This window comes from Lagenorhynchus albirostris, chromosome 5, assembly GCF_949774975.1.
Source record: "Lagenorhynchus albirostris chromosome 5, mLagAlb1.1, whole genome shotgun sequence".
Taxonomy (NCBI): domain Eukaryota; kingdom Metazoa; phylum Chordata; class Mammalia; order Artiodactyla; family Delphinidae; genus Lagenorhynchus; species Lagenorhynchus albirostris.
Genome location: NC_083099.1, coordinates 137,835,382 through 137,863,199, shown reverse-complemented (window position 1 = coordinate 137,863,199; position 27,818 = coordinate 137,835,382). Strand labels below are relative to the sequence as shown.

At 38.6% G+C, this 27,818-nt stretch overlaps 1 protein-coding gene across 9 annotated transcripts in view; it reads right to left on the bottom strand.

Moving 5' to 3' along the window:
• Window positions 1-5,117: 5,117 nt before the first annotated feature.
• Window positions 5,118-27,818, bottom strand: part of DYRK1A (dual specificity tyrosine phosphorylation regulated kinase 1A) — a 141,959-nt gene continuing 119,258 nt past the window's right edge. For all 9 annotated transcript variants that reach the window (XM_060150933.1, XM_060150925.1, XM_060150929.1 and 6 more), the window contains 6 exons: window positions 26,751-27,037; window positions 24,050-24,196; window positions 22,040-22,180; window positions 13,383-13,689; window positions 12,775-12,899; window positions 5,118-6,108 (listed from right to left, as the gene is read on the bottom strand). In XM_060150933.1, coding sequence (XP_060006916.1) covers window positions 5,488-6,108; window positions 12,775-12,899; window positions 13,383-13,689; window positions 22,040-22,180; window positions 24,050-24,196; window positions 26,751-27,037 — 1,628 coding nt within the window. In that variant the 3' untranslated portion in view covers window positions 5,118-5,487. The remainder of the gene's footprint in view (window positions 6,109-12,774; window positions 12,900-13,382; window positions 13,690-22,039; window positions 22,181-24,049; window positions 24,197-26,750; window positions 27,038-27,818) is intronic.

Here is a 27,818-nt window from a genome sequence, read left to right as displayed (position 1 = left end):
GAGTCAAGGGTGACTCACAAACTCACCACCCTGGGCTCTATTTTAACCAATTCAACACTCTCCTGGCAAAGCTCCTCCTTCTTGACAGACCTCCCTGGGCCCCAGCCCTGGGCCCAGCTGCTCGGCTGGTGGCAATGGCCCTGCCTGAGGAAGAACCGCCACACACCCAGGGCCTGCCCCTCTATCTTACCTTTGGCTCGGAATCCTCCCCCTTTGACTGCAGCTTCAGCTAAAGACCTGAGGCAACTATAGTGATTAATGAGGAAATATTGGGAGTAAAATTTACAAGAATAAAATAAAATTTTACAGAAGTATTTTAAATAAACTGTGGTCTTTAAAACAGACAAATGAATATAATTCCTACATGGCCTTTCTACATGTTGCAACCTGAGAAGTCCTCAAGTATCTTTCTAGATCTGAGAGCACACGGTTGACCACACCCGAGCCTGCATCACCCAAGGGCGCCACCTTCACCCGGAACGGGTGTGCGCTCACTTACGCCCACCTCCTCCATCCTTCACCAGGAGCTTTGTCACCCATTTTTCCTGCCGCACATTTAAACTGCGTTTTACCAGCCAACAAGATTCCTACCGCAGTACCTCTGTTCCTTCAGAACCCAGCTGAGACTGGACACTGACATCCAGTTAAGGCACAAGGAAGCGAACTGGAGATTCATCTTCCCTCCTCGCTGCTCTGAAGCAGCGTCCCCAAGTCCTGCTGCAGGTGGCAGGGAATTCATGACATGCCAAGCCTGAAACTTAAGTCATTCCCACCGCTCTCTTTAATAAAAGGTCATACCCTCAAGGTGTGAAATTATGTAAAAAAACAAAAACCCTGTGTTTTGGGCTTCCCTGGTGGCGCAGTGGTTGAGAGTCCGCCTGCCGATGCAGGGGACATGGGTTCATGCCCCAGTCCGGGAAGATCTCACATGCCGCGGAGTGGGTGGGCCCGTGAGCCACGGCCTCTGAGCCTGCACATCCGGAGCCTGTGCTCCGCAACGGGAGAGGCCACAACAGTGAGAGGCCCGCGTACTGCAAAAAAAATAAAATAAAATAAATAAACCCCGTGTTTTCATGTAAAGAAGCTGATATTGAAACCTGTGGGGCTCTACCTGGTTATCTGGTACACATTTAAATCATTGTGTTTTAGTTGGAGAAATACTTTCGTCTTTGAAGATCTAAGGTAAGAAAACTGATGACAAATACCTCGGGCCCTCTCTGTGTTAAGGTGAATGGTATCCCCAAAAATTACGATGCAAGAACACCTTAGCTCTTTTATCATGTTTTCCTGTGAGCAGCTGAAACCAGGGACCTTGGCTGTACATAATGCCAAAGAGAAAGAAAAACGCACAAACCGACAAGACCACTTACCATCCTAAATGAGTCTTCCACAAAAAAATAACGAGTGCTTTAAACACAGGGATATGTAGGAATTAATACTAGAGTGTGAAAGCCCAGGTGATACCCACAAGATGGTTCTCATGGGACGGGGAGACAGGTTACTGCTATGCATTATGAGGGATGAAGAAGAATACGATAAGCTATGTTCTTAGGGTTTTCTTCTTCTTTGTACTAAAAATTACTTGATGTATGTTTTCACCCTAGGAAACAAGTCTAGGGAAGGAGATCCATGGTTAAGAAAATGAGACCTTCTACTCTGCACTTCCTGACACCAAAGGCTTCCCAATGTCGAGCAATCCCAAGGATTCTAAGAAATCTGAACAGACTCAGTATACCAATCGGTTTTTCTCCTAACCCTAATCTTAAAATTTCAAACTTTTTTTTCATATATGGCACTAAGACCAAGTTCTGTATCTGGAATGAACCATCTGATCTGTTAGCTTTGGTCACCACTACAAAAATGGATATAAAAATGAGTACTGAACTTGTATTCTGAGAGCTAACAGAGTAAAGGCAGGCCAAAAGGAAACTGGGGAACTAATCTAGAAGAAATTTAGCATTTACTATCGCATCATTGTATTGCCTTATTATAAGACTTATTACAACAATAAGTTTAACAACATAGGAGCTGGGAAAGACGATACAGTAGCAAACAGAGTAGTCATCTCGTGGGCCTTATATAATTATTGTAGCCTTAATGATTTTTCACATGTATCAACAGTTCTAATATTCATTAAATAAAAATAAGCCTAAGTTTTTTGGATACTGATTCTGATATACAAAATGTGCCACTTACCTATAAAATGCTCATTACCCTAAGAAAAACACTAAAGGAAGTTTCTTTCATACATGTGGTAAGTGCACTTTATGTAGACAATCTGAACTTTACAAAATCACATTTAAATTTACAGTAAGTTTTTTGCCTTCTGAAAGCCACCTTAATGTATACTTATGCAGGCTAACTTATAAAAAACAGGAGACTTTAGGTTAGGATTAATTCACTGTGGCAGGAATTCTAGACTTTCTTGTATAAAGTCCCTGATAGGCCCCCATCAAGGATCTGGGGAAAGAGGAACGATATTATTTGTATTTCCTCTTGCTTCCAAGCAGGTCAAATCCTAGAGAAAATCATCTAACTCTCACATCCATCCTAAACATTACGGCCTATGAGCACTTTGAATCAAAGAGAAACTGTGAATATCAAGTAAAGAAACAATTTTAAAAAATCAAAATGGTCTGTTAAACCTCCAATGTTTACTTTCCAAGATTTTAGAAGCCTCCGTTGATGTAACTACTGTTTTCCTTTCTACACGTCTGACTAAACTTATAGTCAGTATACCTACCAGACCATTCATTACCTGGACCAGGTTAATTGCATAGAAAGATTTCGACTATGTTTACATTTTTCTTAAATTAATTTTAAAAAAGCATAGTAAAGAGTCTGAGGACAAATTATTCAACTGTTTATCATACATAAGACCGCATGACTATAATACAAAGGGGAGTTCTTTTTCATTTAACGTTACAATATACACAGCAAGTCCGGACCAGATCTTACAATCTGCACACAGGTATTTAACCTTTTCCATGCTGTTTATGTTTACAATGCACAGAAGTCCTGTAACCAAACCGTGTAGTAAAGCACACAAAACTGGACTGTAACATAACACAGTATGCAGAAGCATTGGATTTTATGACTTCCTTTATGTAAATAGCGGTTTAAAAACTGCTTTCGTTTTTTGGTGCTTGCTAAGATGTGGCAACCAGCACAGAAAATGACCTGACCCATGTATCTTCACCTTATATTCCTAAACAGCAGTAACTACTGAATTCCTTTTGATATTGCTAGACTCAAGATGATGTCCTTTTATTCACTGTAAACTTTATGAACTACCGAGTTCAAAAATCCATCCACAGGCTTGACATTTAATTACAAAATAAATATGGATTTCCTGATTAACAACAAAAAATTTTGTGGTTTATAAAAACTGATATTCCCAAGTTTCCATTCACATGATTTTAAGCCTTTTTTCTTTTGTCACTGACTGATTACATATAAAAACCTGCTCTTGTTCAGAAAAAATTGATCTAGTCAGCCACATGGAATTGACCAATAAAAACTAATGTGGTGTTTCTGCTGAGTTGTTTTGAACAGGGTTATCGGCAGAGGTAGATTACTGCTTCTTTTCTAGGCTTCTTTGATCCCGGACAGGTAAATTCCTTAATCTTCATTCTCCCAACTCAACCGCTCAAAAGTTTAACACCATAAAATTGGTCAATTTAAAATGGGAACACAAATTTAGCAACTGCCAGACTGTGTTACATTAAGGCAGCACAATCTCAAAACTAGGCACCTGTTAGACACCAGCCTGTTCCCTTCCGGGTCATGCATGGAAGTTTTGCTTTACTCGTGCTCATAGTTTGGACCTGTTGGTGCAATCAAGGTCTTGCTTTCAAGTTTACAAGTAGGTTAATCAGGAATACAAGAATCAACTGCTGGTTCCACAGCTTCTGGATCCAGTGTCCCTTTACCTTCAGAAGCCTGAACACATTTAGGATGTAACAGCTGTTGTAATCTTGAGTTAGATGTCAATCTATTATGTTCAGTACACAGATTGCTGTAAATGTATTGGCTATGGATTCAACAACAGTTCCAGTTTTGTTTAAGCAATAGTACAGCCATAATTTTCAACTGACATTTAAAAATGGTCTAGTTACACCTTGTGTCAAAGTGCAGAACTGCTACATTATTGGTTACAGACATCTATGTGCTATAAAAACAGCTTTGGTACAATAAATTATCAAAAAAGAAAATAAATTTTTGTAAAATTCACAGCATAATTGTGAGGCAAAAAAGCAGTCACATAAAATTCTGCATTTTTTTAAAAATGTTCAGGATGAACAGAAGACATCTTTGTGCAGAAGAAATGGTGGAGATACCACGTGCCGAGAAAAAGCAAAAGAAAAAGTAAAAAGCAGGAAGGGACACAGCTGTAGCTATTTCCATCAAAGCAAACCACTACTTCTGTGACCTTCAACCAATAAGGAAGTCAACTTTATGACACACGCAAAGTGACCTTGCAATACCTTACAATTAGTGGGTCACAAAAGTCTATTTTAAAAGAAAGGCCTCTTGAATTACCCATTCTCTGTGTTTTCAGCATTAAGGACTGTCTGCAAAAGCATGTCCAAAAGTGATTGCATCTGAAATGGTAGGCTCTTCTAACTTCGAGTCCAAATCCATAAGGCCAAAGGTTATCCCAAAGACCACCACTCAGACCTCCCCAGGACTGGCCACAACTGACCCGTTGATTGCTTCTCAGTGCACCTTGGTTAGGAGACCAGTCACGTTCCATTACTATCTCACTGTGGCCTCAACAACGGGAGACCCACAGGATCCCAGGCAATTGCTGCTTTGCTCCTCAGTAGGTTCAGACAGGAGAGTTCTGATCCCGCCACTTAGCATGCTTACTGTGCCTTACAAACTCCAATACAACCGTCCCTTCCATACAGCTGAAGGTGATGTTTGTGTGAGCTGGAGGTCCCTCTTCCTTACAGTACTGCATTTCCGTGCCCAAGTGTGTTTAGAGGACTTAAAACCCCAAATTTCCCACCCCCCACCCTAAACAAAATGAAAACAAAACAAAAACGGGAAGGAAAAAAGGAAAAACAAAAATGGAAGGAAAAACACCCTCATGGGGCCCTTTAAAATGCAAATTATGTGCAGTGCCTTTTATTTTAAAATTAGTTGGCAAATGATTAAGACCAACATCTGAACAACAACTTCTGTGGAATAGAAAGACAAAAACCCCACTATGACTGGGATGTGGCGAGTTAAAATGGGGGAGGCAAAAAGAGGACACCTCTGAGCTATCCGTGAAGATGGGTTTGGACATGGCTCTTTTAAAAACTTCATTGTCCCTTTGCAATCTTTTCAAGTTAAAAAAAAAAAAAGTCAGCTTTGCCCTCTTGTAGCGGTTCAGTGTGTTAATCTCCTTCTGATTCAAGCAGCTTTGCACTTTGTTTTTTGGAAAAAAACACCACTTCTATAAAAACACACAAGAAACAAACTCAAGTTTCAATTTAGTCACGAGCTAGCTACAGGACTCTGTTGCACACAAACTCCTGTCATGGGGGACTCTTCTCTATCAGCCCCTTGCCTCATTGTCAGATGTCCTTCAGTCATGTAATGTGCAGGACCTGTATTAGCAGAAAATTGGTATGTTGGATGTCCAGCTATGCCAGTCTCTTGGCGGGGATTGGAGTAGACGGTTAAATTAACGTCCATAGCTCCATTCTGTCCAAAGTCCAAGGTATTAGCAGCCACTGGGCGATTCTGGTAGGCTTGATTGCCTTGATTACCAGTAGAGGAGGAAGATGTAGAGGAAGAAGTAGTTGAGGAAGACAGGGATGTCATGGAGTGGTGACTATGGCCAACCTCCATAGAATCCTGGGTAGAGGAGCTATTTGTTGGAGAATTGTAGACCCTTGGCCTGGTCCGGTTGCCCAAGGCTTGTTGTCCATGGTGGTGGTGGTGATGGTGGTGGTGGTGATGATGATGGGAACTGTTTCCATGGTGATGATGCAATGCATTCTGTTGAGGGGCTACATGAAAGGTTGTTTCTTGAACAGGATGAGTTTCAACAGTGACTTGTGTAGGAGCTTCAGTGCCTGACCAACCAATGGGAGCAGGAAATTGCTGACGCACCTGTAAGAACAGATTTTAAAACGATTTAAGAGTACCGTTTCCAAGCTTTAATCTTCGATAAAAAGCTACAACACTAGCATTTACATTAGTTAGAGAGAGGGTTTTGAAACCTTAATGTGTTAGACAGTTCTATAACACAAACTTCCAAATGTGTTCAAGAGTGAAAAATATTTTATTATGAAAGCTTCAATTTTTAGCAAGTTACACCCATACTCATATATTTTACTCGCCACTTTCTTTCCTTGGGAGCACTGTTTAAGCCAGGGGTCAGCAAACTTCTTCTGGGAAGGGCCAGATAGTAAATATTTCTGACAGGTCCAAAAGGCATTCTTTACTTTCCCCCTAAAGCTCCTCCTCTCTACAATCTTTCCTATTTTAATAGAACCACTAGTACCCATCTAGCTGCTCAACCATTCCTCCATCCAAACAATCAGCAAGTACTACTAAAGCTACCTCCAAAATAGAACCCAAATCTGGCCTCTTTCCTCCATCTCCACCACGACTACTCTATCCTAGGTCACTATCATCTCTTGCCTAGACTAATATAACAGCCTCCTAAATCAACTCCCATCTTCCATCTTTGCCTTTTTCCAAACCATTCTCCAAAGAGTAGCAAGAACAGTCTTTTTAAAACACAAATCCAAATCAGGCAAGAAAAAGAAAAGTCATCCACATTGGAAATAAAGAAGTAAAATGGTCACTACCTGCAGACGACGTAACATTACATTATATGGAAAACCCTGAAGACTCCGTTAGAAAACTGTTAGAACTAATAAATGAACTCAATAAGGTTGCAGAATATAAAATCAATACACAAAAATCGACTGCATTTCTATATACTAATAATGAAACAGAAAAAGAAAACAATCCCATGTACAACTGTATCAAAAAGAATAAAATATCAAGAAATAACTTTAACCAAGGAAGTAAAAGACCTGTAGAAGAAGAAGGTCTGGAAGAAGAGGACAAAAATAAATGGAAGGATAGTCCATGCTCACAGACTGGAAGAGTGTAAGAATCAATGTTGTTAAAATCTCCCAACTACCCAAAGCAATTTACAGATTCAACGCAATCCCCCACAAAATTCCAACGTCATTTTTCAAAAAAAAAAAAAAGAATAATCCTAAAATTTGTAATCCACAAAGAAACCCAAATAGCAAAAGCAATCTTGAGAAAGAAGAACAAAGATGGAGGCATCATGCTCCCTGGTATCTAACTATACTACAAAGCTATATACTGACATAAAAAAAGGCACATAGATCAATGGAACGGAACAGAGAGCCCAGAAATAAATCTACACGTATATGGTCAACTAATTTATGACAAAGGAACGAAGAATATACAATGGAGAAAGGACAGTCTCTTCAATAAATGGTGTTGGGAAAACTAGACAGCCACATACCAAAGAATGAAACTCAACCACACTCTCTTACACCAAACACAAAAATTAACTCAAAATGGATTAAAGACTTGAATGTAAGACCTGAAACCATAAAACTCCTAGAAGAAAACATAGGCAGTAATAAGCTCCTTGACATAGGTCTTGGTGATGATTTTTTGAATCTGACACCAAAGCAAAAGCAACAAAAGCAAAAATAAATAAATGGGATGACAACATACTAAAAAGCTACTGCCCAGTAAAGGAAACCATCAACAAAATGAAAAGGCAACGTACTGAATGGGAGAAAATATTTGTCAATCATATTATCTGATAACAGGCTAATATCCAAAATATATAAAGAACTGATAAAACTCAACAGCAAAAATCCAAACAATCTGATTGAAAAATGGGCAGAAGATCTGACTAGACATGTTTCCAAAGAAGACATACAGATGGCCAACAGGTACAGGAAAAGAAGCTCAACATCATGAACCATCAGGGAAATTCAAATCAAAACCACAACGAGATTATCACTTCACACCCATGAGAATGGCTATTATCAAAAAGACAACAAATAGCAAGTGTTGGTGAGGATGTGGAAAAAAGGGAACCCTCATGCACTGCTTGGTGGGAATATAAATTAGTGCAGCCACTATGGAAAACAGTATGGAGGAGGTTCTTCAAAAAATTAAAAACAGAACTACCATATGATCCTGCAATTCCACTTCTGGGTATTTATATGAAGAAAACAACAACAGTATCTTGAAAAGATATATGTACCCCCATGTTCATTCACTTCAGCATTATTTACAATAGCCAAAATATGGAAACAACCCAAGTAAGTGCCCACTGATGGATGAATGGATAAACAAAATAATCCAAAATCCATAAACAATCTGGCCAATGCTCATTTCTCCAAACTTTTCCTCTAGCCATCCTTCCTCTTGCTGCCTAAGTTCCTACTACACAGGATCTTCCTTCTATTCCTCTACCTAGTCAACATCTTTCAGAAGCCTCAGGGTGTTTGTACTTACTGTTCCTTCTGCCTAGAATGCTCTGATTTCTAATTTCTGCTTGGATGATTCTTTCTCATCATTTCAGTTCCAGAGTCTTCCCTCACCACTCTGGCTAATGCTCCCCCAATTTCTGTGGCAGAGGTTCCAAATTGTCCTCAAAAAACATACTCTTCTTCCTGAGCATAAGGCTGCACTACGCTTACTCCCCAGCCTCCCCTGTACTTAGACATGGCCATATGGCTGTTTTAGTCAATGGAATATGAATGAAGGTTCCTATGTTACAGCCAGATCTGTCCCACAAAATACATCCCAAGTCCTTCTGCCTGCCAGATGCAGCAGACAACTAGGCCCTTGGGGATGGGGCAGTCATAAGATGGTAGGAACCCAGGATGTGGGAGAGAGCCACGCCACTAACCTGAATACCCACTCTGGACTATTACATAAAAAAGAAACTTCACATTTTTTAAACTACCATATTTTGGGGGGTCTCCCTGTTATCAGTTCGGCCTATCTGAATTAATACCTCCCACCCAACAAATCACTACTCTCTATTACATTATCCTGTCTTATTTTCTTTTTAACAGTTAATAGTACTTGCAATTTCTATTCATTTGATTCGTTTTATTTATTTTCTGTGTCACTGTAAGCTCTAGGAAGGCAAAGCCTGTGTCTTTATCACCAGTGGCTAGCACAGATCATTAAGACCACTCAGCAAAGGTGGTCTCAGAATCAAAATTCAAGAAAAACTATTGAAAATAATCCAGTAGAAAAATAGGCAGAAAGTTCTCAGAAAATATTAATGGTTCTTAAACTATGAAGCTACTTAAATTCATGGAAAGAAGAAATAAGTGAAATGCAACTATACTCTGTCCAATACCAGGTTTTTCAGTTCAGACTGATCCAAAGGTGATCACACTGACTGCTTCTCCAAACTCTGTTAGTGGGAGGCTAAACTGGTAAAACTATATGGAGAGCAATCTGGCAACAGCTATCAAAATGACAAACCACGTTACTCTTTGACCCAGCAATTTCACATCCAGGAACTCATATCACATATAAACTGCATGTGTGTGGATGATTTATATGTAGGGTTATTTATTACAGCATTATTTGCAGTAGTAAAAAAGATTGGAAATAAGCTAAATGTCCATTAATAGGGAACTACTGCAATGACTTGGAATATCTAAACAATGGAATACTGTGTGACTGTTAAAAACACAACAAAAAGAATGAAAAAGCTCCCTATATGATACAGAAAGAGCTTCATAATATACATTTTAAAATATATGTAGGGCTTCCCTGGTGGCGCAGTGGTTGACAGTCTGCCTGCCGATGCAGGGGATGCAGGTTCGTGCCCCGGTCCGGGAAGATCCCACATGCCGCAGAGCGGCTGGGCCCGTGAGCCATGGCCGCTGAGCCTGCGTGTCCGGAGCCTGTGCTCCGCAACGGGAGAGGCCACAACAGTGAGAGGCCCGCGTACGGCAAAAATAAATAAATAAATAAATAAATAAATAAATAAATAAATAAAAATATATGTAAAACATGTTAAAATAAAAAAAACAAGATGTGTGCACGGTATGCTACCATTTGTGTACAAAGGTTAGGTGAAGGATATACATTTGTATTTGCTTGCATATGTATAAAACATCGCAGAAAGACTACATAAAACTAATAACATTAATTTAGAAACTGGGAGAAAGGGATGGAAGAAGGAAGGTCGTTCTAAAGAATTAGGGAAAGCCTCTGGCCGTGATATTTGAGACCTGAAGGATATATAGTAGTCACCAAAGCAAAGACAGAGGAAAAGCTTATTCCAGGCTGAGCACAGTCAATGTGAGAAATGTGAAAGGGAACATGGTATACAGTCTGAAAAATGAAAAAAAAAAAAATTCCAGGAAGACCAGAATGAATGAAGAGGAGGAAGGATGCCTGGGTAGGAGCCAGATGACAGAAATCACTGAATCCGGTGTAAGAAGTCACAATTTTTTTTTTAAGTACAAGAGAAAGCCAGAAACTGGCTGAAAGCAAGGGAAAGAGCTGGATCAGACTGCTCTACTGAACATTCACTAGGCTGCAGAGAAGAGAACAGAGGCGAACTGGTGAATGAAACTGGACGCTGGAAGTCCGGTTGGAATAATCTTTACAGCAAGATAAGCTAGAGATGATTGTACCAAGCGGGTGAAGTAGAGAGAACAGACACATATGTAGGATATTCAGAATCCATACTATTTACCATTGGATTCAAGGTGGGGGGTGAGGGAGAGAGGAGTCAAGAATGAACTCCCCAGGTGCCAGGTGTACGACCTGAGCAAATGGGTAAATTCAGGGCCACTTGTACTGATACAGATAAAAGGAGATGAGCTTTGGCGGAGGAGAAAATGATGACATCAGTTTATAGGATGCATTTGCAGTGTTATGCTGTAGGGACTTCCAAAACGGTATTTATAGTAAATGATTAGAAATAAAGGTGTGGGGCTCAGGAGTGAAGTCTAGATCAGAAATAAAGACATAAAGTGACCGACATCGAGATGGTAGCTGCAGTCATTGGTAAGAGCAGGTGAGGTCACCAGGAAGTGTTTAAGGTGAGAGACAGGACACAGACCACCCACGTTTACGTGGCCGCGGGGGAGCAGAGAATCCGAAAAGGAGACAGTGAAGGAAGGAGGTGGGCTGGGATGAGGGCCATCCTGTCCGGGAAGGCAGAGGAGAGTGCTACAAAAAGCATGGAGAGGGGCTTCCCTGGTGGCACAGTGGTTGAGAGTCCCCCTGCCGATGCAGGGGACGCGGGTTCGTGCCCCAGTCCGGGAAGATCCCACATGCCGCGGAGCGGCTGGGCCCCTGAGCCATGGCCGCTAAGCCTGCGCGTCCGGAGCTTGTGCTCCGCAACGGGAGAGGCCACAGCAATGAGAGGCCCGTGTACCGCAAAAAAAAAAAAAGCACAGAGAGGCCAGGGCTGTGTCAACGTGAGTGAGGACCAGAGAGTGACAAGTGACTGAGTGTCTGCCGGGCTCCTCAGTAATGACCACTGTGACTCCACAGGAACAGTTTCCTGAGTTGGGAAGCAGCCCAACTGGAGCAGCTGAAGACTTCTTAAAGGGTGAAGTAATAGTAGCAAAAATGTGGGGCGAGGAAGACAAGGGCCAGGGAAAGGTTTTGCTTCAGATGGGAGAGAGCTGGGGATGATCAGGTGTTGACGGGAAGAAGGTGAGCAGAGGACACAGGGGCCAGTGGCTGAGCAGGGCCAAGTCCTGTGCAGGTGGGAGGAGAGGGGCAGGGCCCGAGGTGGCTGACCCCAGGCAGGAGCTGCTGCCCCTGCTGACAAGGGGCCGGAGAAAGGGGACAAGCACACATGGCGGTGGGGCGAGGTGGCTGGTGACACGCAGTGAAGCGCTCCTTTCTGAGGACTGTTCCTTACACAGTGAGGAGTGAGGGAGAGCAGAGAAGGCGAGGCAAAGGTTTCTAGCAAGAGTAGGAGAGTCTGAAGCAATTATTAAAGAGAATGGGAGCACGATGAGATGACCTGAGAAACATGCAAGCTTGCCCAAGTAGATGCTGGTGACTACGAATTAACAGGGGTAACAATGCATCTACAGATATGCCTTTCTCCACCAGCACTCAGCTGCCCCAGTCCCAAGAATGGGCAGTGATATTCATCAACTTCCATTTTATTTCTCATTAGATAATATACTTGCCTCTCACTGTAAACATCATAATGCAGTACTCAGTATGAATTAACTTATTATTTTACAAAGAGTATTTAATAAATATTCTACCATCATCTGCTTCACCCCTTAAAAAAATTTACTTAATTAGATCCTCTTTAACAAAAAACCTTCAAAACAAAAAATGGAGGTGAAAATCAAACCACAAACTGATTCAGAATCTAGGACTGTCAGTGATAGCAGATCACAAGAGGCAGTGGAGTGCAGTAATTAAGATCACGCACCTCGGAAAGTTCCCTAAACCTTGAAGTCACAGTTCCCAAAGTAAAATGAAAATCCAAACAGGGCAAGGCTCAAAATGCTGCCGGAGTAAACAAGATAAACAAACACCTGGAGCAGCTGCTGGTACGCACTCAATAAACGGGAGCTATTTCTAAACACGGAGGGAAAATGTTGCAAGGATGTGTAAGTTAGAATTCCTTACAACCAAGGAAGATATGAACCTTTTAGAGTAAATGACGTTATCATTCTAAAACCACTTGGCATCCAACACTGGTACGCCTGGGCACAGTGGAGGGCGTGAATGAAGGGCTGTGTGACTGCTCACCTGGGGACTGTGTGTCTCACAGTCCATGGCCTGGACAGCAGCTGTGAAGTGCCCGCCGCTGTGCCGATGCTGGTGCGTTGGGTCCGACCTGGCTCTCCCACTGTTGCTAGTCCCCGATGACCCACCTGAAGCATCACAACACGGTACAGCTTGTGAGTGTAAAGTTAATACTGTTCAAGTATATATCCTAAAACTATAACATTAAAACGGGAAGTGAGTCACCAAAAAAAAATCTGTATTAACCTGATGTATACCAGGAAGGCTTCCAATTCTCTATGTTCTTTCACATCAACCACTGAACTAAAATATGACCAAGTTTGGTTAAGTCAGGGGAAAACTCAAGCACGTGAACCAAGTATTTCCATTTTAAAAACAATTTTAAAATTTGGCTAATAAGGAGTATTGTTTCCAAGCAGAATTTATTATACGCATAATTAAGTATTAGAGCTTTGGAGGAGGTGAATTTTTTTACTAGCCACAAAGAACAGGTTCGGGAAAAATAATTCCTCCCACCCATTAACAAACTTTAAAAAACTTTAAAATAACCCCCACTTTGTAAAGAAAAGAGGAAACATTTCAAAGCCTAATATAATATCAAAAGAACAGACCTGAGCTTGAAGATGTACTGGAGGTGGTGCCCGAAGACTGTGACTGCTCCATGGCAGGACTCGTGGATACACTATTACTTGTGTTTGTACCTTCATCAGCTGTTTTCTTGAAAAAACTGTGCTGCAGGGCATAGTAAGGTTGAATTCGAGTTTTGGGGTCATAATCAAGCATCCTTAAAATGAGGTCTTTGAACTTCAAGTAGTCAGCTACTGTATGACCCGATTCCCCAGCACGACGCCCACCAGGTCCTCCTGTTTCTACTCCGAGAATATTATGAAGTTTGCGGGTTCCTGGTGGTTTATACTCCTAAAGAGAAAAAAGATAAAAAGGCTTTCTCTAAATCTGATGGAATATGTAAAAGCCTACGTAATGTCAAATATGCTTACATGTATGATAATGTTGAGGCCTTTATTAAAAAGAATGCTTTATAGTTAGAGCCTCTATATTTTCACACTAATGTGAAATATTCACAATACTATTCACATACTATTCCGATTAAAATACTATTCACAATACTATTCACATACTATTCCGAACACACTGTACTTAGGAGAAATTCACTTTTGAGACCAGAAATGACTATAAAGATCATCTAGCCCAGAGATCAGCAGACTATGGCCTGGCTCAGAGCCTGTTTTTATATAGCCTCCACTATGAATTGTTTTCATATTTTTAAAGATTGTAAAAACAAACAAAACCAAGTAAGAATACTCAACAGAAGCCCACAAAGCCGAAACCTTTACTATGGGGTCCTTTACAAAGGAAGTGTGCCAACCAGTGGTTGTGAACCTCTTTTCTGCCCAATACACCTGTGAACTCAGGGGCACTTACTCAGTAACAGTGGCTCATTAAAGTTTTAAAGATCACTCCTAATAAAGAATCATGGGTCTAACCCTACCTGCTCATATGCAGATAAAAGAATCAGAAGTAAATTATTTATGCCTCATTTTATTGATAGAAAATATGGTTAATAATAAATTGCCTTAACGTGTGCTGAGATTTTCTGGGAACTCATTTTAACAGATAACAGTATAACCTTTAAAATCCCTATGAATACTGAATTTATTCAGAATAGTATCATTGGATTTTTGCTTCTAGGTACAATGTAGAAATTCGCAAGAGACCATCGCTCTTACTCTAAAATCAAGAACAAGCCAGGCAGGCACACAACAAAATCACTGCTTTTTAAAAACCTATCAGAGAGCTGAGGACTAAAGAAACCAGATTAACTAAATTCTAGAAAATGAAGAGTCTTTCCTAGGAAAGAAGAGACTTATGGTGGGAGAAGGAGCAAATGCCACAGATGTGACTAAGAAGAGTCCAGCCCAACTCCCAACCAACTTCTAACAGCCACGTGTGGCTGGGCCACAGGACGGGACAGGCAGATGACCCAGGGAGGGTCCCCCAGGGCGCTGCAGAGCTGGGTCCAGAGCAGCATTATGGACACAGATCACCCCGAGGCACCAAAAGTTAGCAGCGGGTTGCTGGCTGGGCAACAATGCATAAAAGATCTCTGCAGTTTCCAAACACTGCTTAAAACCTATGAAGACAGTGGAGAATAGAATCTAAGTCAAGCAAACAAACAAAACACAGCCCAGATTCAGCTAAACTACAAATGAAACTGACTCAGTCTCATCACACTAGCAGCCTGACAGAGTAAGCAGCATGCCTCTTTCTAAAGGGAAATAAGATTTACTTCCATCTCAACTGTTCTTAAATACAGCAAGTCCAACATACATATAAAAAATTATAGACACATGAAACAAACAAACAAAAAGGGTCCATAATCAAGTGAAAAAAATAGTAGAAAACTCACATATATAAATGACCCAAATGTTGAAACTGACAGACAGGTATTTTAAAATAACTATGGGGCTTCCCTGGTAGCGCAGTGGTTAAGAAACCGCCTGCCAACGCAGGGGACATGGGTTCGGGCCCTGGTCCAGGACGATCCCACATGCCACAGAGCAACTAAGCCCGTGCGCCACAACTACTGAGCCTGTGCTCTAGAGCGCATGAGCCACAACTACTGAGCCCATGTGCCACAGCTACTGAAGCCGGTGTGCCTAGAGCCTGTGCTCCGCAACAAGAGAAGCCACTGCAACGAGAAACCCGCACACCATGACAAGGAGTAGCTCCCGCTTGCCACGACCAGAGAAAGCCTGCACGCAGCAACAAAGACCCAACGCAGTCAAAATAAATTAATTTTTTTAAAATAACTATGATAAAAAGAATTTACTTCAAAAGTTAGGTAACGTGTGGATACACTGGGGGGGTGTTATTTAAAACTAGTTTTTTTTCTTTTTTTCTTTTCTTTTTTTTTTTTGCGGTATGCGGGCCTCTCACTGTTGTGGCCTCTCGCATTGCGAAGCACAGGCTCCAGATGCACAGGCTCAGCGGCCATGGCTCACGGGCCCCGCCGCTCCGCAGCACGTGGGATCTTCCTGGACCGGGGCACGAACCCGTGTCCCCTGCATCGGCAGGCGGACTCTCAACCACTGCGCCACCAGGGAAGCCCAAAAGTATTTTTTTTTAAAAAAAGATAAATTAAGTGAAAACACTAGAACTAAAAGAAATGCAGAGAATCCATTTAATGGTTTTAACAGCAGACTGGGCTCAAGAGAAGAAAAGCAATCAGTGAACTAGAAAGACAGAGCAAAGAAATTATCTAAACTAACACACAAAAAGAAAACAAAATGAATAAACCAGAGACCTCTAATAGTAAGCACTATAACATATATTTAATTGAATAATTAGCAGGAGAAGAGAGAGTGAAGCAGAACAAATATTTAAAAGGATGATGTCTGAGCACTTTCAAAAACTGATGAAAGAGATTAATCCACAGATCTAACAAACTCAGCAAACTCCATGGAGAATAAATACAAGGAAAACTATACATAAGAACCTAATAGTCAAACTGCTGAAAAATCAAACATAAAAAAAAAAGCAAAACAAAAAGAGGTTGAACAAAAAGATCTACAAAATTCATACCAGCTTTTATATGTCATGTTTGAGCGTGTCACCCAAATTGCTTGCTTCTTTTCTCTTCCACAGAAGATCCCTGTGCTAAAGGCATTTTCCTTCTTTGTTATATCCCCAAGTTCTCTTTCTCAGCGTGAGAGCGTGCTAAGCGCAGCTTGAGAAGACCTGAGCTTGCTTTCTAGCCCTACCATTCCTTGCTGTGGTCGCCAAAGAATTTATTTAACACTCTTGAATCTCAGTTTTCTGATGTGTAAAAATGGAACTGAGAATATCTATTATTACTATCTATCGTCATCTTCTTATTGTGAGAATCAAATAAAAACATCTTAAGTTATAATAATAATAAAAAAGCATCAAAATCAGCCAGGGGGAAGACAGAGAAATATTTCATAAAGAAAACAATGCTTAGAAAAACCATTGACTTTTCTTCAGAAACAATGTAATACAGAAAACAATGTCATTAATATATTTAAACAACTAAATTTGTTTAGGTTTACGTAAACCTAAAATTCTATATCAATTTGTAATTTCCATATCCATGGAAAATATCTTCCCAAAAACGAAGGTGAATAAAGGTATTTTCAGATAAGCAACTGCTGAGAGAATTCATCAGCAGAAGTTATTCACTATAAAATAAAAAGTTAAAGGAAGTTCTTCAAGCTGAAGGAACATAATACAAGATTGAAGTCAGGAACTGCAAAAAGAAATGAAAAATTCTATGGGTAAAAAGAAAAGAACTTTTTTTTTCTTTGGGGCTTGCAGGATCTTAGTTCCCCAACCAGGGACTGAACTCGGGGCCGCAGTAGTGAAAGCTCCAAGTCCTAACCACTGGACCACCAGGGAATTCCCAAAAAGAACTTTTTATTTTCTTTATTTTTTATGTACTTTTAAATCTCTTTAAAAAATCATTTTTAATTTAAGTAGTCAATGTTTGTGAGGGTTATAACATATGTGTAAGTGATATATGATGACAAGAGACAGAAGGACTTAGATAAAAGCACGTGGTTATCACACGGTTTATAAAGTGATATAACATTTTGTTAAGTTCAACTGGTAAGTTAAAGATGCATACAGTAAAAGCAACACTAAAAATTACACACCGAAGAACAGCTAAACAGTCACTTAAGAAAAGGTGAAATAAAATACCAAAAAGTACTCAACTCAAAAGAAGGCAGTAAAGAAGGAACAGGGAACAAAGAACAGATAAAACAAATCGAATACAAATAAGGCAAAAGTCTAAAACCCAAACCCCTGAATAATTAAATAGGTTAAATATTCATTGTGAAAGGAAGATACTATTTGACTAGATTAAAAAGGATGACTCAACTACATTTTGTATACAGAAGTCATACTTCACATACAAAAGTATGAACAGGTTTACTACAGTAAAAGGGTAAAAAAAACCACTATAAAAATGTTAAGAATTAAAAAGCTGGTATAGCTAGAGTAATATTAGACAAAGTAGACTCAAAGACAAAAATATTATTAGAGATAAAGAGGAATATTTCATGGTAATGAAAGACTGAATTTATCACCAAGTCCTAAAAATACTAAACAAGTATACCTATTAAGAGAGCTTCAAAAAACATAAAGCAACTGAAGGAGATGAAGACAAATCCAGTATCATCACTAAAAATGAACACTCCTCTCAGTTATTGATAAAACAAATATACACAGACAGACACAAAGTAAGGATGTAAAGATTCTCGAAGAAAGATAAGGCCAACAGGCCCATGAAAAGATGCTCAACATCGCTGATTATTAGAGAAACGCAAATCAAAACTACAATGAGGTATCACCTCACACCAGTCAGAATGGCCATTATGGAAAAGTCTATAAATAATAAATGCTGGAGAGGGTGTGGTGAAAAGGGAACCCTCCTGCACTGTTGGTGGGAATGTAAATCGGTACAACCACTATGGAGAACAGTATGGAGGTTTCTTAAAAACTAAAAATAGAGTTACCATATGATCCTGCAATCTGACTCCTGGACATATATCCAGAGAAAACTAATTCGGAAAGATACAAGCACCCCAATGTTCACTGCAGGACTATTTATTGCGTTGGCCAAAAAGTTCGTTCGCGTTTTCCCGTAACATCTTGCAGAAAAACCCGAACTTTTTGGCCAACCCAATACAATAGCCAAGACATGGAAGCAACCTAAATGTCCATCGACAGATGAGTGGATAACGAAGATGTGGGGTGTATGTGTATATATATAGCGAAATATTACTCAGCCATAGAAAAGAATGAAATAATGCCATCTGCAGCAACATGGATGGACCTTGAGATTATCATACTAAGTGAAATAAGCCAGACAAAGAAAAATAGATCACTTATATGTGGAATCTAAAAAAAAAAAAAAGGAAAAGAAAAGAAAGATGCAAATGAACTGACTTTCAGAACAGAAACAGACCTACAGACATAGAAAACAAATTTATGGTTACCAAAGGGGAAAGGGATGGGAGGGATAAATTAGGAGTTTGGGATTAACATATACACACTAGTATATATAAAACAGATAACCAACAGGGACATACTAGATATTTTGCAATAACCTAGAAGGGAAAAGAATCTGAAAAAGAATATATATATGTATGTGTAACTGAATTACTATGCTGTACATCTGAAACTAATACAACATTGTAAATCAACTACATATACTTCAATTTAAAAAAAACTTTTAAAGGAGAGTATCTTCATAAACTTGAGGAAGGTAAAGATTTCTTAGAATACAAAAAACACTATTCATTAAAAAAAAGAGATTAAATTTCCTGCTCATTAAAAACTACTACTAAGGAAAGAAATAGGCGAGGTGCAGTCTGAGAATACTGACAACATATATGTGACAAAGGACTTATATCCATTACATGTTAAAAAAAAAAGGAACTCCTACAGCTCAACAATTAAACAACCCAATAACAAACAGGCAAAAGACTGGAAAGACTATCACAAAAAAGAAGATACACGAATGGCTAATGAGCACATGAAAAGGTGGTCACTATCATCAGTCATGGGGAAATGCAAATGAAAACCACTATATATACCCATTAGAATGGCTAAAATCAAGAAGACCAACCACATCAAATGGTGAGGATGTCATGCAACTGCAACTCTCATACCTGTGGGGATGCAAAATGATAAAACTGTGGGAAACTGTTTGCTCTTTTCTTATGAAGGTAAACACACATACACCCTATGATCTGGTAATTCTACTTCTAAGTAGTGAACCCAGAGAAATGAAAATTTAAGTGTACAAAAGTTGATACAAGAATGTTCCCAGTAGCCTTATTCATAATAGTCCTAAACTGGAAACAACCCAAACATCCACTGACAAGTAAATATAAATACAGTATTTCCATTCAATGAAATACTATGAAGCAATAAGATGGAGTAACTTCTGAGACACAATATGGATGAATCTCCAAAAACAATGTCTGTTAAGTGAAAGAAACAAAGTAATAAATACTATACAGATCCCATTTACATGAATTTTTCCTATGAATAGTCAAAACTAACCTATGATGACAGAAATCAGAAACTGAGGGTGAGATGACAGAAAAGGATATAAGAGGTGGTGGAAGTACTTACTCTATGCCTTGTTTTAGGTAGTGGATATATACTGTTGTATTTAAAAGTTAAAAAGTTAGAACACTTAAGACACTCATCTTACTGTGTTTCAATTATACTTCAACAAAACGGTATCATTTATACTCTTAATTCTTCATCCCCTTTCCCCACCAAAGGAAAAAAATAGATAGTAGGTATGGATTTCATTACTAGGAAGCTAAAATGGGCCCTTGAAACATAAAATGAGAAATTAAAAATAAAATCACTAAGGAAATAAAGCAAACAAATATACCCAATGATGGTGCATGCACACCTGTTTATACTTACGGTTAAAATCCCTAGTGCATCGTTACAATGTAACCATTTGGTTATGGATTTGATTTTTTTGTTGCTGAAAATTTATTTCTATTCAAAGAGAAGTAATTATCTTACACTTTAAAAAATAAAGTTTCTTAAGTCAGCTGCTTAATTGCAGCTAAAGAAAACCTCAAATAATCTATGGTTAATTAATATGTATTAAATGTGGGTCAAGATACTCACTTTCAATTTTAAGGGAAAAGATTTAACTACTCTTTTCTGAAATGTCCCCCCTAAACAATTTAAAATAATTATACCTGAATTTTGGAGAAATGATAGGTTACAACTCATTGTGACTTAACTGTGGTTTTATAAGGCAGAGATTAGGGAAATGGAATGAGATGAATGTTTCATTTAGAAAAAGGAAAAAAAACAGCAGCAGCAGAAGAAAAAAAAAACTTCAAAGTGGAAAAAGAAGTGGTAGCCTGTACTGCAGAGAGATAAAAACATAAAGAAGGCTTCACATCCTCCATGCTAATTAAAATCAACTGGTAGGAGCAACCTTGAATGCTGCAGAAGCTAAGGACTCCTAGGCTGTGTTTTGGTTCAATGGGAAAAGGCGCCATGACTGATAAAGCTATGTGGACAAAGGCAAAAGGATTCAGGATGTCTGCTTGGTATTTTCCATCCCTTCCTTATGGGGAGTAGGCATAATTTAGCTGCCAGATATTACAATGCCTGGAACTTCAGAGAATAAGGCAAAATGCAGTAAGTTACAAATCAGTTGTGAAAGATAGTTATATATATGTATTATTTTTTTTAATATTCTTAAAAAAAACCCCATTTGATATTAAAAGTTAAGACTCCATAGCTGAAGGTGAATTACAGCACATAAGCATCATCTTCAATTCACTGGAAATGACACCTGGTGGCAGCATCGCTAAAACGCAAGGGCAAAATAAAAAGTGTAGCAAAAATAAAATCTAAGTGTTGAAAACGCAAGAACTACAATCACAAGGTGTCTGGTATATGTATCACATACAATCACAGATTTATAGATTATTTTCATCTTATACTAGAAACAAGCTAGATTACAAAACATATGTTTATTTTCAGATATATAAAACAAAGATGTAAATCAAGATGCAAAACTGTTATCATTTACTCTATTAAACTGACACAGTTTAGGTCTCTGAAAAAAGTTCTCAGATAGAAGAAAATTACTAAAACGTACCTAACGTGTTTAAAAACCTCACTTAAATTTTAAAGATTTTGGAGATGTGAAACTCCTGTTACCCAAGCTAGGAATCTGAAATCTATCAAAAGGACCATTTAGTCAGTTCATATTCTTGTCACAAACTGCTTAAGAATCCTTTTCTCTCATCTGAACTTAAAAAAAAAAAAAAAAAAGCCATTTACTGCAATTATGACTTCCACTGTTCACAGCTGCAGTATTGTTAACTGTGACTTCACTACGTACTCAAACTATGAGAAACAAAGGTCAAACTTACTAATTCTACTGTGGAAACAAGGCATGGTGATTTGATCAGCTACCTCAAAAGGCAGACATACAGTTTCAAAATGAAGCCTTAAAGAGCACTAAGCAAACACTGGTCCATACAGATAGTTCAGGTCAAACTCTATAACCAACTTATGAAGAAAATATACATACCTAAGTTATCAGTGGAACTACTGTTAATAACTGACTTCAGCAACACTGATTTCAAGTAAATACAAAATGTGCTATATAAAGACAGCTCAGTAAAAGAAATAACAAAGGCTCAAAAAAATTATTTCCCTATTTTACCCGTTTTCCATCTTTGGTCTTCTTTAAGTTCCAAGTGCCATCTGGCAACTTCTCAAAGAACTTTCTTGCTTTTGGTGCTTGGTCAAGAATATGAGCAGGTGGAATACCCAGAACTTCCACTATTTTATTCATCTGATCTACCTGTATTAAAAATAAAAACAAAACACCTGTAATTTCTACTGTAGGACATCCTATCTGTGCTCATCCATCCATTCATTCATTCATAAATTAGAAATAAATAAATCGAGCATCTCCTGTGTGCGGGGCACTCCTCGGGGCAGTAAGCATAGAATAATGAACAAAAGAGATAAAGTCCCTGCTCTCCTTGAGCCCCACACTCCACAGAGGGGAGGGCACACAATGAAGCAAACACGTACATCCATGGGATGGCAGGTGGTCACGGATACAATGGAGAGTAAGGAAATGACTGGAGGGAGTTTTAAAGTTTAAGTTTTGGGAGAATTTTAGCTAAATAATCACACAGAGGAAAAAAAAACCCAAAGGCTTAAAAGTGTGGACCCAATAAAAGTATTTTTTTTAAGTGCAGATTAATTCACTCAAATACTGAGCGTCTACTATATGCTGGAAACCATGCGCACTAGAACACAGCAATAAACAAAACAAAAATCCCTGCCCCAAAGTTTGTGTTGTAGAGGAAGAGATCACCAAGAAGCAAATACATAATAAGCAAATACATATCAGGCGACCACTAAGAACCATGGAGAAAATTAAAAGGGGATGGAGAGTGAGAAGGGCACTGCAACTTAAAATAGGGTGTCACGAAAGGCTTCCCCGAGAAGGTGACGTGAGAGCAAAAACATGAAGGCCGCAAGGGCAGGAGCAAGAGCACTCCAGGCACGGAGCAAAGAATGAACGTAAGGGCCCTGGTACAAGCCTGTGGGTCGTTCGTAGGGACCTGAGAGAGAGCTGTGTGTGCTGGGCCGGGAGACGGCAGGGGCGGGGCGGGGCGGGGCGGGGCGGGGCAGGACAGCAGGGAGAGGTGGAGAGAGAACAGGAGACAGAGGGAGTAAGGGATTTTCAAGCTACTCAAAAGGACTGGCTTTCACCATGAGTGAGATGGAAGCCACTGAAGTTTCAGATGCTCCTAATATTGTTTAAGCCCATGAAAAAGGTACTATTACCTTTATATTATTTATTATTAAAAGAAACCAAAGACACACTTACGGCAGCTCTGCCAAAACGTAGCTCACTGGCTAGAGTGAAGTGAATTAAAAGGAAGGAGGAAGGGACACGTTTCTGGCACTATTTACTGACAGTTGTATAACCCAGTTCAAGTCATGAAATTTCATTAGTCTTTCTTTTCTCACATATAAATGAATGGACTGATCACAATCTGCAATGGTTAACTTTTCTTTAAAAAACAAAACACAACAGGATCCCACAAGCAAACAGTTTTAAAACCAATGAAAGCCCATTCTTCTGACTGTAAGGGAGCTTGGCCTCCCTCTCCCTTGCCCTCCCTCCTCCCAGGCACTGCCTCTGACCTTCAAAAATCTTCTAAGAACACAGAATAAACACCTGTGGACTCGCTCTGAAATTCTATAGTCCTAATTTACCCTGAATTATTCAGATCAAATATTCATCAACAACTACTAGTCATCATTTACTTTAATTTCAAATCATACTCTCAAAATTTACAGTCACGTTTACACTGTTTTTAGGGTGGTCCTCATTTCTTCATTATCATCTTTTTCTGTTCTTATACTTAAAATCTGTAAAATTTATACCAAAATACTTAACATTTTCTAATCTAATTTATTGCTCTCCTCCACTGGCAGATTGAAAGATCTCGCTTCCCGTCTCACAATTCTAAACTCACCGTTACATAATTGAAAAAAAATTTTAAATGGATAAAATAAGTTCAAAACTGACCTAACACTTGAATGATAAAAGTTGGTAAATAGACATCTTTTCCTAAAAACAACTTTCAGATTATACTGTCAGAGACTGAAAACAAAAACAGAATTTTTAAAGCAATCCATCATATACCTCATTGGCTCCACTGAACAGAGGTTCTCCAGTGTGCATTTCAACCAAAATACACCCAAGGGACCACATGTCGATAGCAAGGTCATAAGGCATTCCCAGTAGCACCTCTGGAGACCGATAAAAGCGACTCTGAATATATTGGTATATCTGAAATATATTTCAAAATAGTATTAATTCCAAAACAAGTTTTGTTTAACTGTGGTCAACAATGAATTAAGAACACAAGTCTAATATTAACAGCAAAAAATAACTGGGTTATTAGAGTTCCATTTACTGATTTCAACATTAGACTATGAATACTGTTTAAAGAACTAAACATTTCAAGGGAGTGGTAAATCTGTGAAATGAAAAAAATATATATATATATAATTCAAGCCCTTTCATTTAGTTCAATCCTAACCGGTAACCAAGATATAGCTTAAACAATTATGCCTTATTAGAAGAAAATATTATTGAGAACAATTTATCTCCCTATTATTCTTTCCTGCTATGGCTGGTACTTGGTTTACCATTAATTTAACAGCTCAATTGTATCTAAATTAACCTGAAAGACTTTTTTCAGGTTAATTCAAAGCATTAAGAAAGACTCAAACTCAGTACAATGTAATTGAAATTTCAGACATCTGTACTGTACTAGTCTCACAGATAAATCTAGAAACACTGCCACATAAAGATTCAATTGGGAGTCGTTTCTGACTAATCACTTCTCTACCCTGTCCTCCTCCATCTCATTCTAAGACTTCTTAGAAAAAGAAATCTTGAAATGGACTATTTTCGATGAAGTAATCTGAGATGTCTTCAGAGACCAATTCATCTTCACCTGGCCATTTAAAATTTATATCTAGAAATACTACAAAAGCAAAGATAGTTTTACTAAAAAAGGGGAGAGAAACAAACAAAATCCTCCTACCCAAACTCCCTAACTTAACACTCAAACAAGGCAGCCAGCAGCAGGGAGCCGCTTCTCATGAAAGCTTCTGTGACTTCCACAACTCCAGCCAAATCTGAGAACCATCCCATGCCTCCACTAGCAGGTCAGCTCAACCTTAAGGCCTGCTCAGAGTGAAGAAAGCCTAACTGAAAGGGACCAGGAAGAACTATTACACTTCCAAGTTTTTATAAGCCAATGGCATCGTGAAGCCCCAAAGACTCCCTACTACTGAGACTTATTTCCCAGCTTAGGAAAGGAAGTTTGTCACCTACCTATCCAGCTGCTTAAAGCAGTAGTCGGGTTATCTCCAAGCCTGTGTGTGCCAGGATCGTCTGAGAAACTTTTTTTGAAACATACTTGCCCTGCCACCTTCTAACACTGAGCCAGCAGACCTAGAATAGGGCCACTGCACGTCTGTTTTGGAAATGACTTCCCATGGGATTCTGATACACTCACATAGTTAAAAAACTCACTGAGCTAGAGGTATAGCTGTTTCACTTTGGCTGGAGAGAGATAGTAGTGCTTGATATCATGGCGGCATATATGATTTGGTTTAAATAGGAAAAAATTTTACAAGTCTAAAATCTATTCAAATGACTCTCAAGATGGGCACATATTTTCCATTTACAATATACTTGATCCCTATTAACAACTATGAGCATCTTTTGATTTTCAGAGGCATCCGAAACTGCAAACTTTGCTTCCTATTCCTTCCATTTTTAAAAAGTATTTCAATGTAGCATTGCTACCATAAGATAATTTTCAGAAAATAACAAAAAGACAATCTTGTTAACTGACCATAAACCTTCATGATTAAATTAACCTACTGTATTTAAAAGCTGGAATAAAGTTGGATAGGAAATTTCACTAATTTGGAAAAACAAGAAATGGAAAGCCAATATGAAATAGGAATATCTCCATGTTAGTTATGTTTTTACCTTTTTTTTTTAAGAAATGCAGTTTCAATACTTACAAGTAAATAGGAACAACATTTTAAATGAATAAAGTATTATCAAATGGTGACCCTAGTTGGTTTCAAGAAGAGACCATCCTATAACTTCTATTTTATATGCAAAACACTGTTAGAGTAGCTTTCATAATGCTAGAAAGATCCGTAGGAAAAATTTGCTTTCCTAAAATCAGCTAAACCTAAATCTATTTACTGCTATGGACATGTCTGTTTTTAGCACTCTAAAGAAAACTAGTTCGGTGTCATAATTTATACAACAAAAAAAAGATTTAAACTTATTTATCAAAACAAGTATGTCTATCAACCTAGTAATTTACACTGTATCACTGTGTGTAATGTAAAATTACCTGCATTTTTTTTTTACCCATCAGCTTTTGAGGAAAAACATTTATCTCGACCTATATTTAGAGAAATATTTTACAGCAAGGAGTCAATGTTCTATTATTGGAATTTCCCCAAATTTATACTAAGGACCTCTATTTGGGAAATATAGTTACAACAAATCACCTAATATTTAATATATCCATCCCCTCTTTTCTCTTAGACTTTTAGTATACACATAATTTTTTAAGTTAAACTTTAAAAAACTAATACCTTCTAATTCAAAGTTTACTATTTGCATTTTAAAAAGTATTTCCCAAAATAGGTATCAACACAAGGTGATTCAAGTGCTGCATTTTAAAGATAACCATCCTGTAATTACCTCCAAATTGTATACAGATTAATAACATTTCAAGTATCTACTTACAGTCTTTTAACCTAATTCTAATTTTAATTCACAAGTCCTGAAATATACTTACCCTCTGCCCCAGCTGACAAGAACTGCCAAAGTCAACAATCTTGATTGCACTGCGTTTGGGGTTACAAAGAAGGATATTCTCAGGTTTTAGGTCACAGTGAATGATACTAAGTTCTGGAGTCGCAAGGAAAAGCAGTGCAGTGCACATTTGCTGTGCAAACTTTCGTGTTAGGTTCAAAGAGACACCTCGAAAATTGGTGTTCCTCAACAAGTCATAGAGGTTGTAGGACAGCATTTCAAAAACTAAACAGAGGTGGTTTCGAAACATAAAGTGGCGTTTTAAATGCACTGAAAGAGAAAAAAGTTTCATTTTAAATTATACATACCAATAAAATGAGAATAACATGCACATGAACTCTCCAACAATCTGTAACATGACAATGTCAAATGCAGAGTGAAAATCAAGTTAAAATCTGGAGATCAGCATTCTGCACTAAACAGCACATTCTTTAATCAGTTAAGAATATCTAAATTGTTCATCTGCTGAATTAATATATTAGTGTATAGTGTCTGCCAATATGCAATATAATGCAAGAAGTACCACCAAAATGCCTTGCTTAAAAAAAAATTAAGTCAGGTATGAAAGCGCAAGTAGCAAACTGACAAAGAGTACTGAGAATACTTTGATAATTTTATTGTCACTGGTAAGAGAAAACACGTTGTACTCCCTGAAAGCCCTACCTCACAACTTCATCTAAGCTCCATCCACTGGGATGTCCAGCTTGTGACGATGCTGTACTTGGCAGCCCTCTCTGGGAAGGCTTTGATACACATACACAATCTGCTTTGCTGAGCCTTAGATTTCACTAGTGATTTTCTGAAACAATTGTCAAAGGAAGACAGGTTTTTTTTTCTTTTGGGCAAATACAGCAAAGGCTCGAAAATCACATTGCAAGGTACTAGAGTTCATAATCAAGGCATCTGATTATGTTCATCAAACTGGTACATAGGACATCCTGTCCAAGACTGAAGGTTTGGGAAAACTTCAAAATAAAGCTCAATCACAAGAAATTGTGAGTAGGCTTATGAATGGGGAAAGTCTAATAGAATACATTACTTGGTATCACTA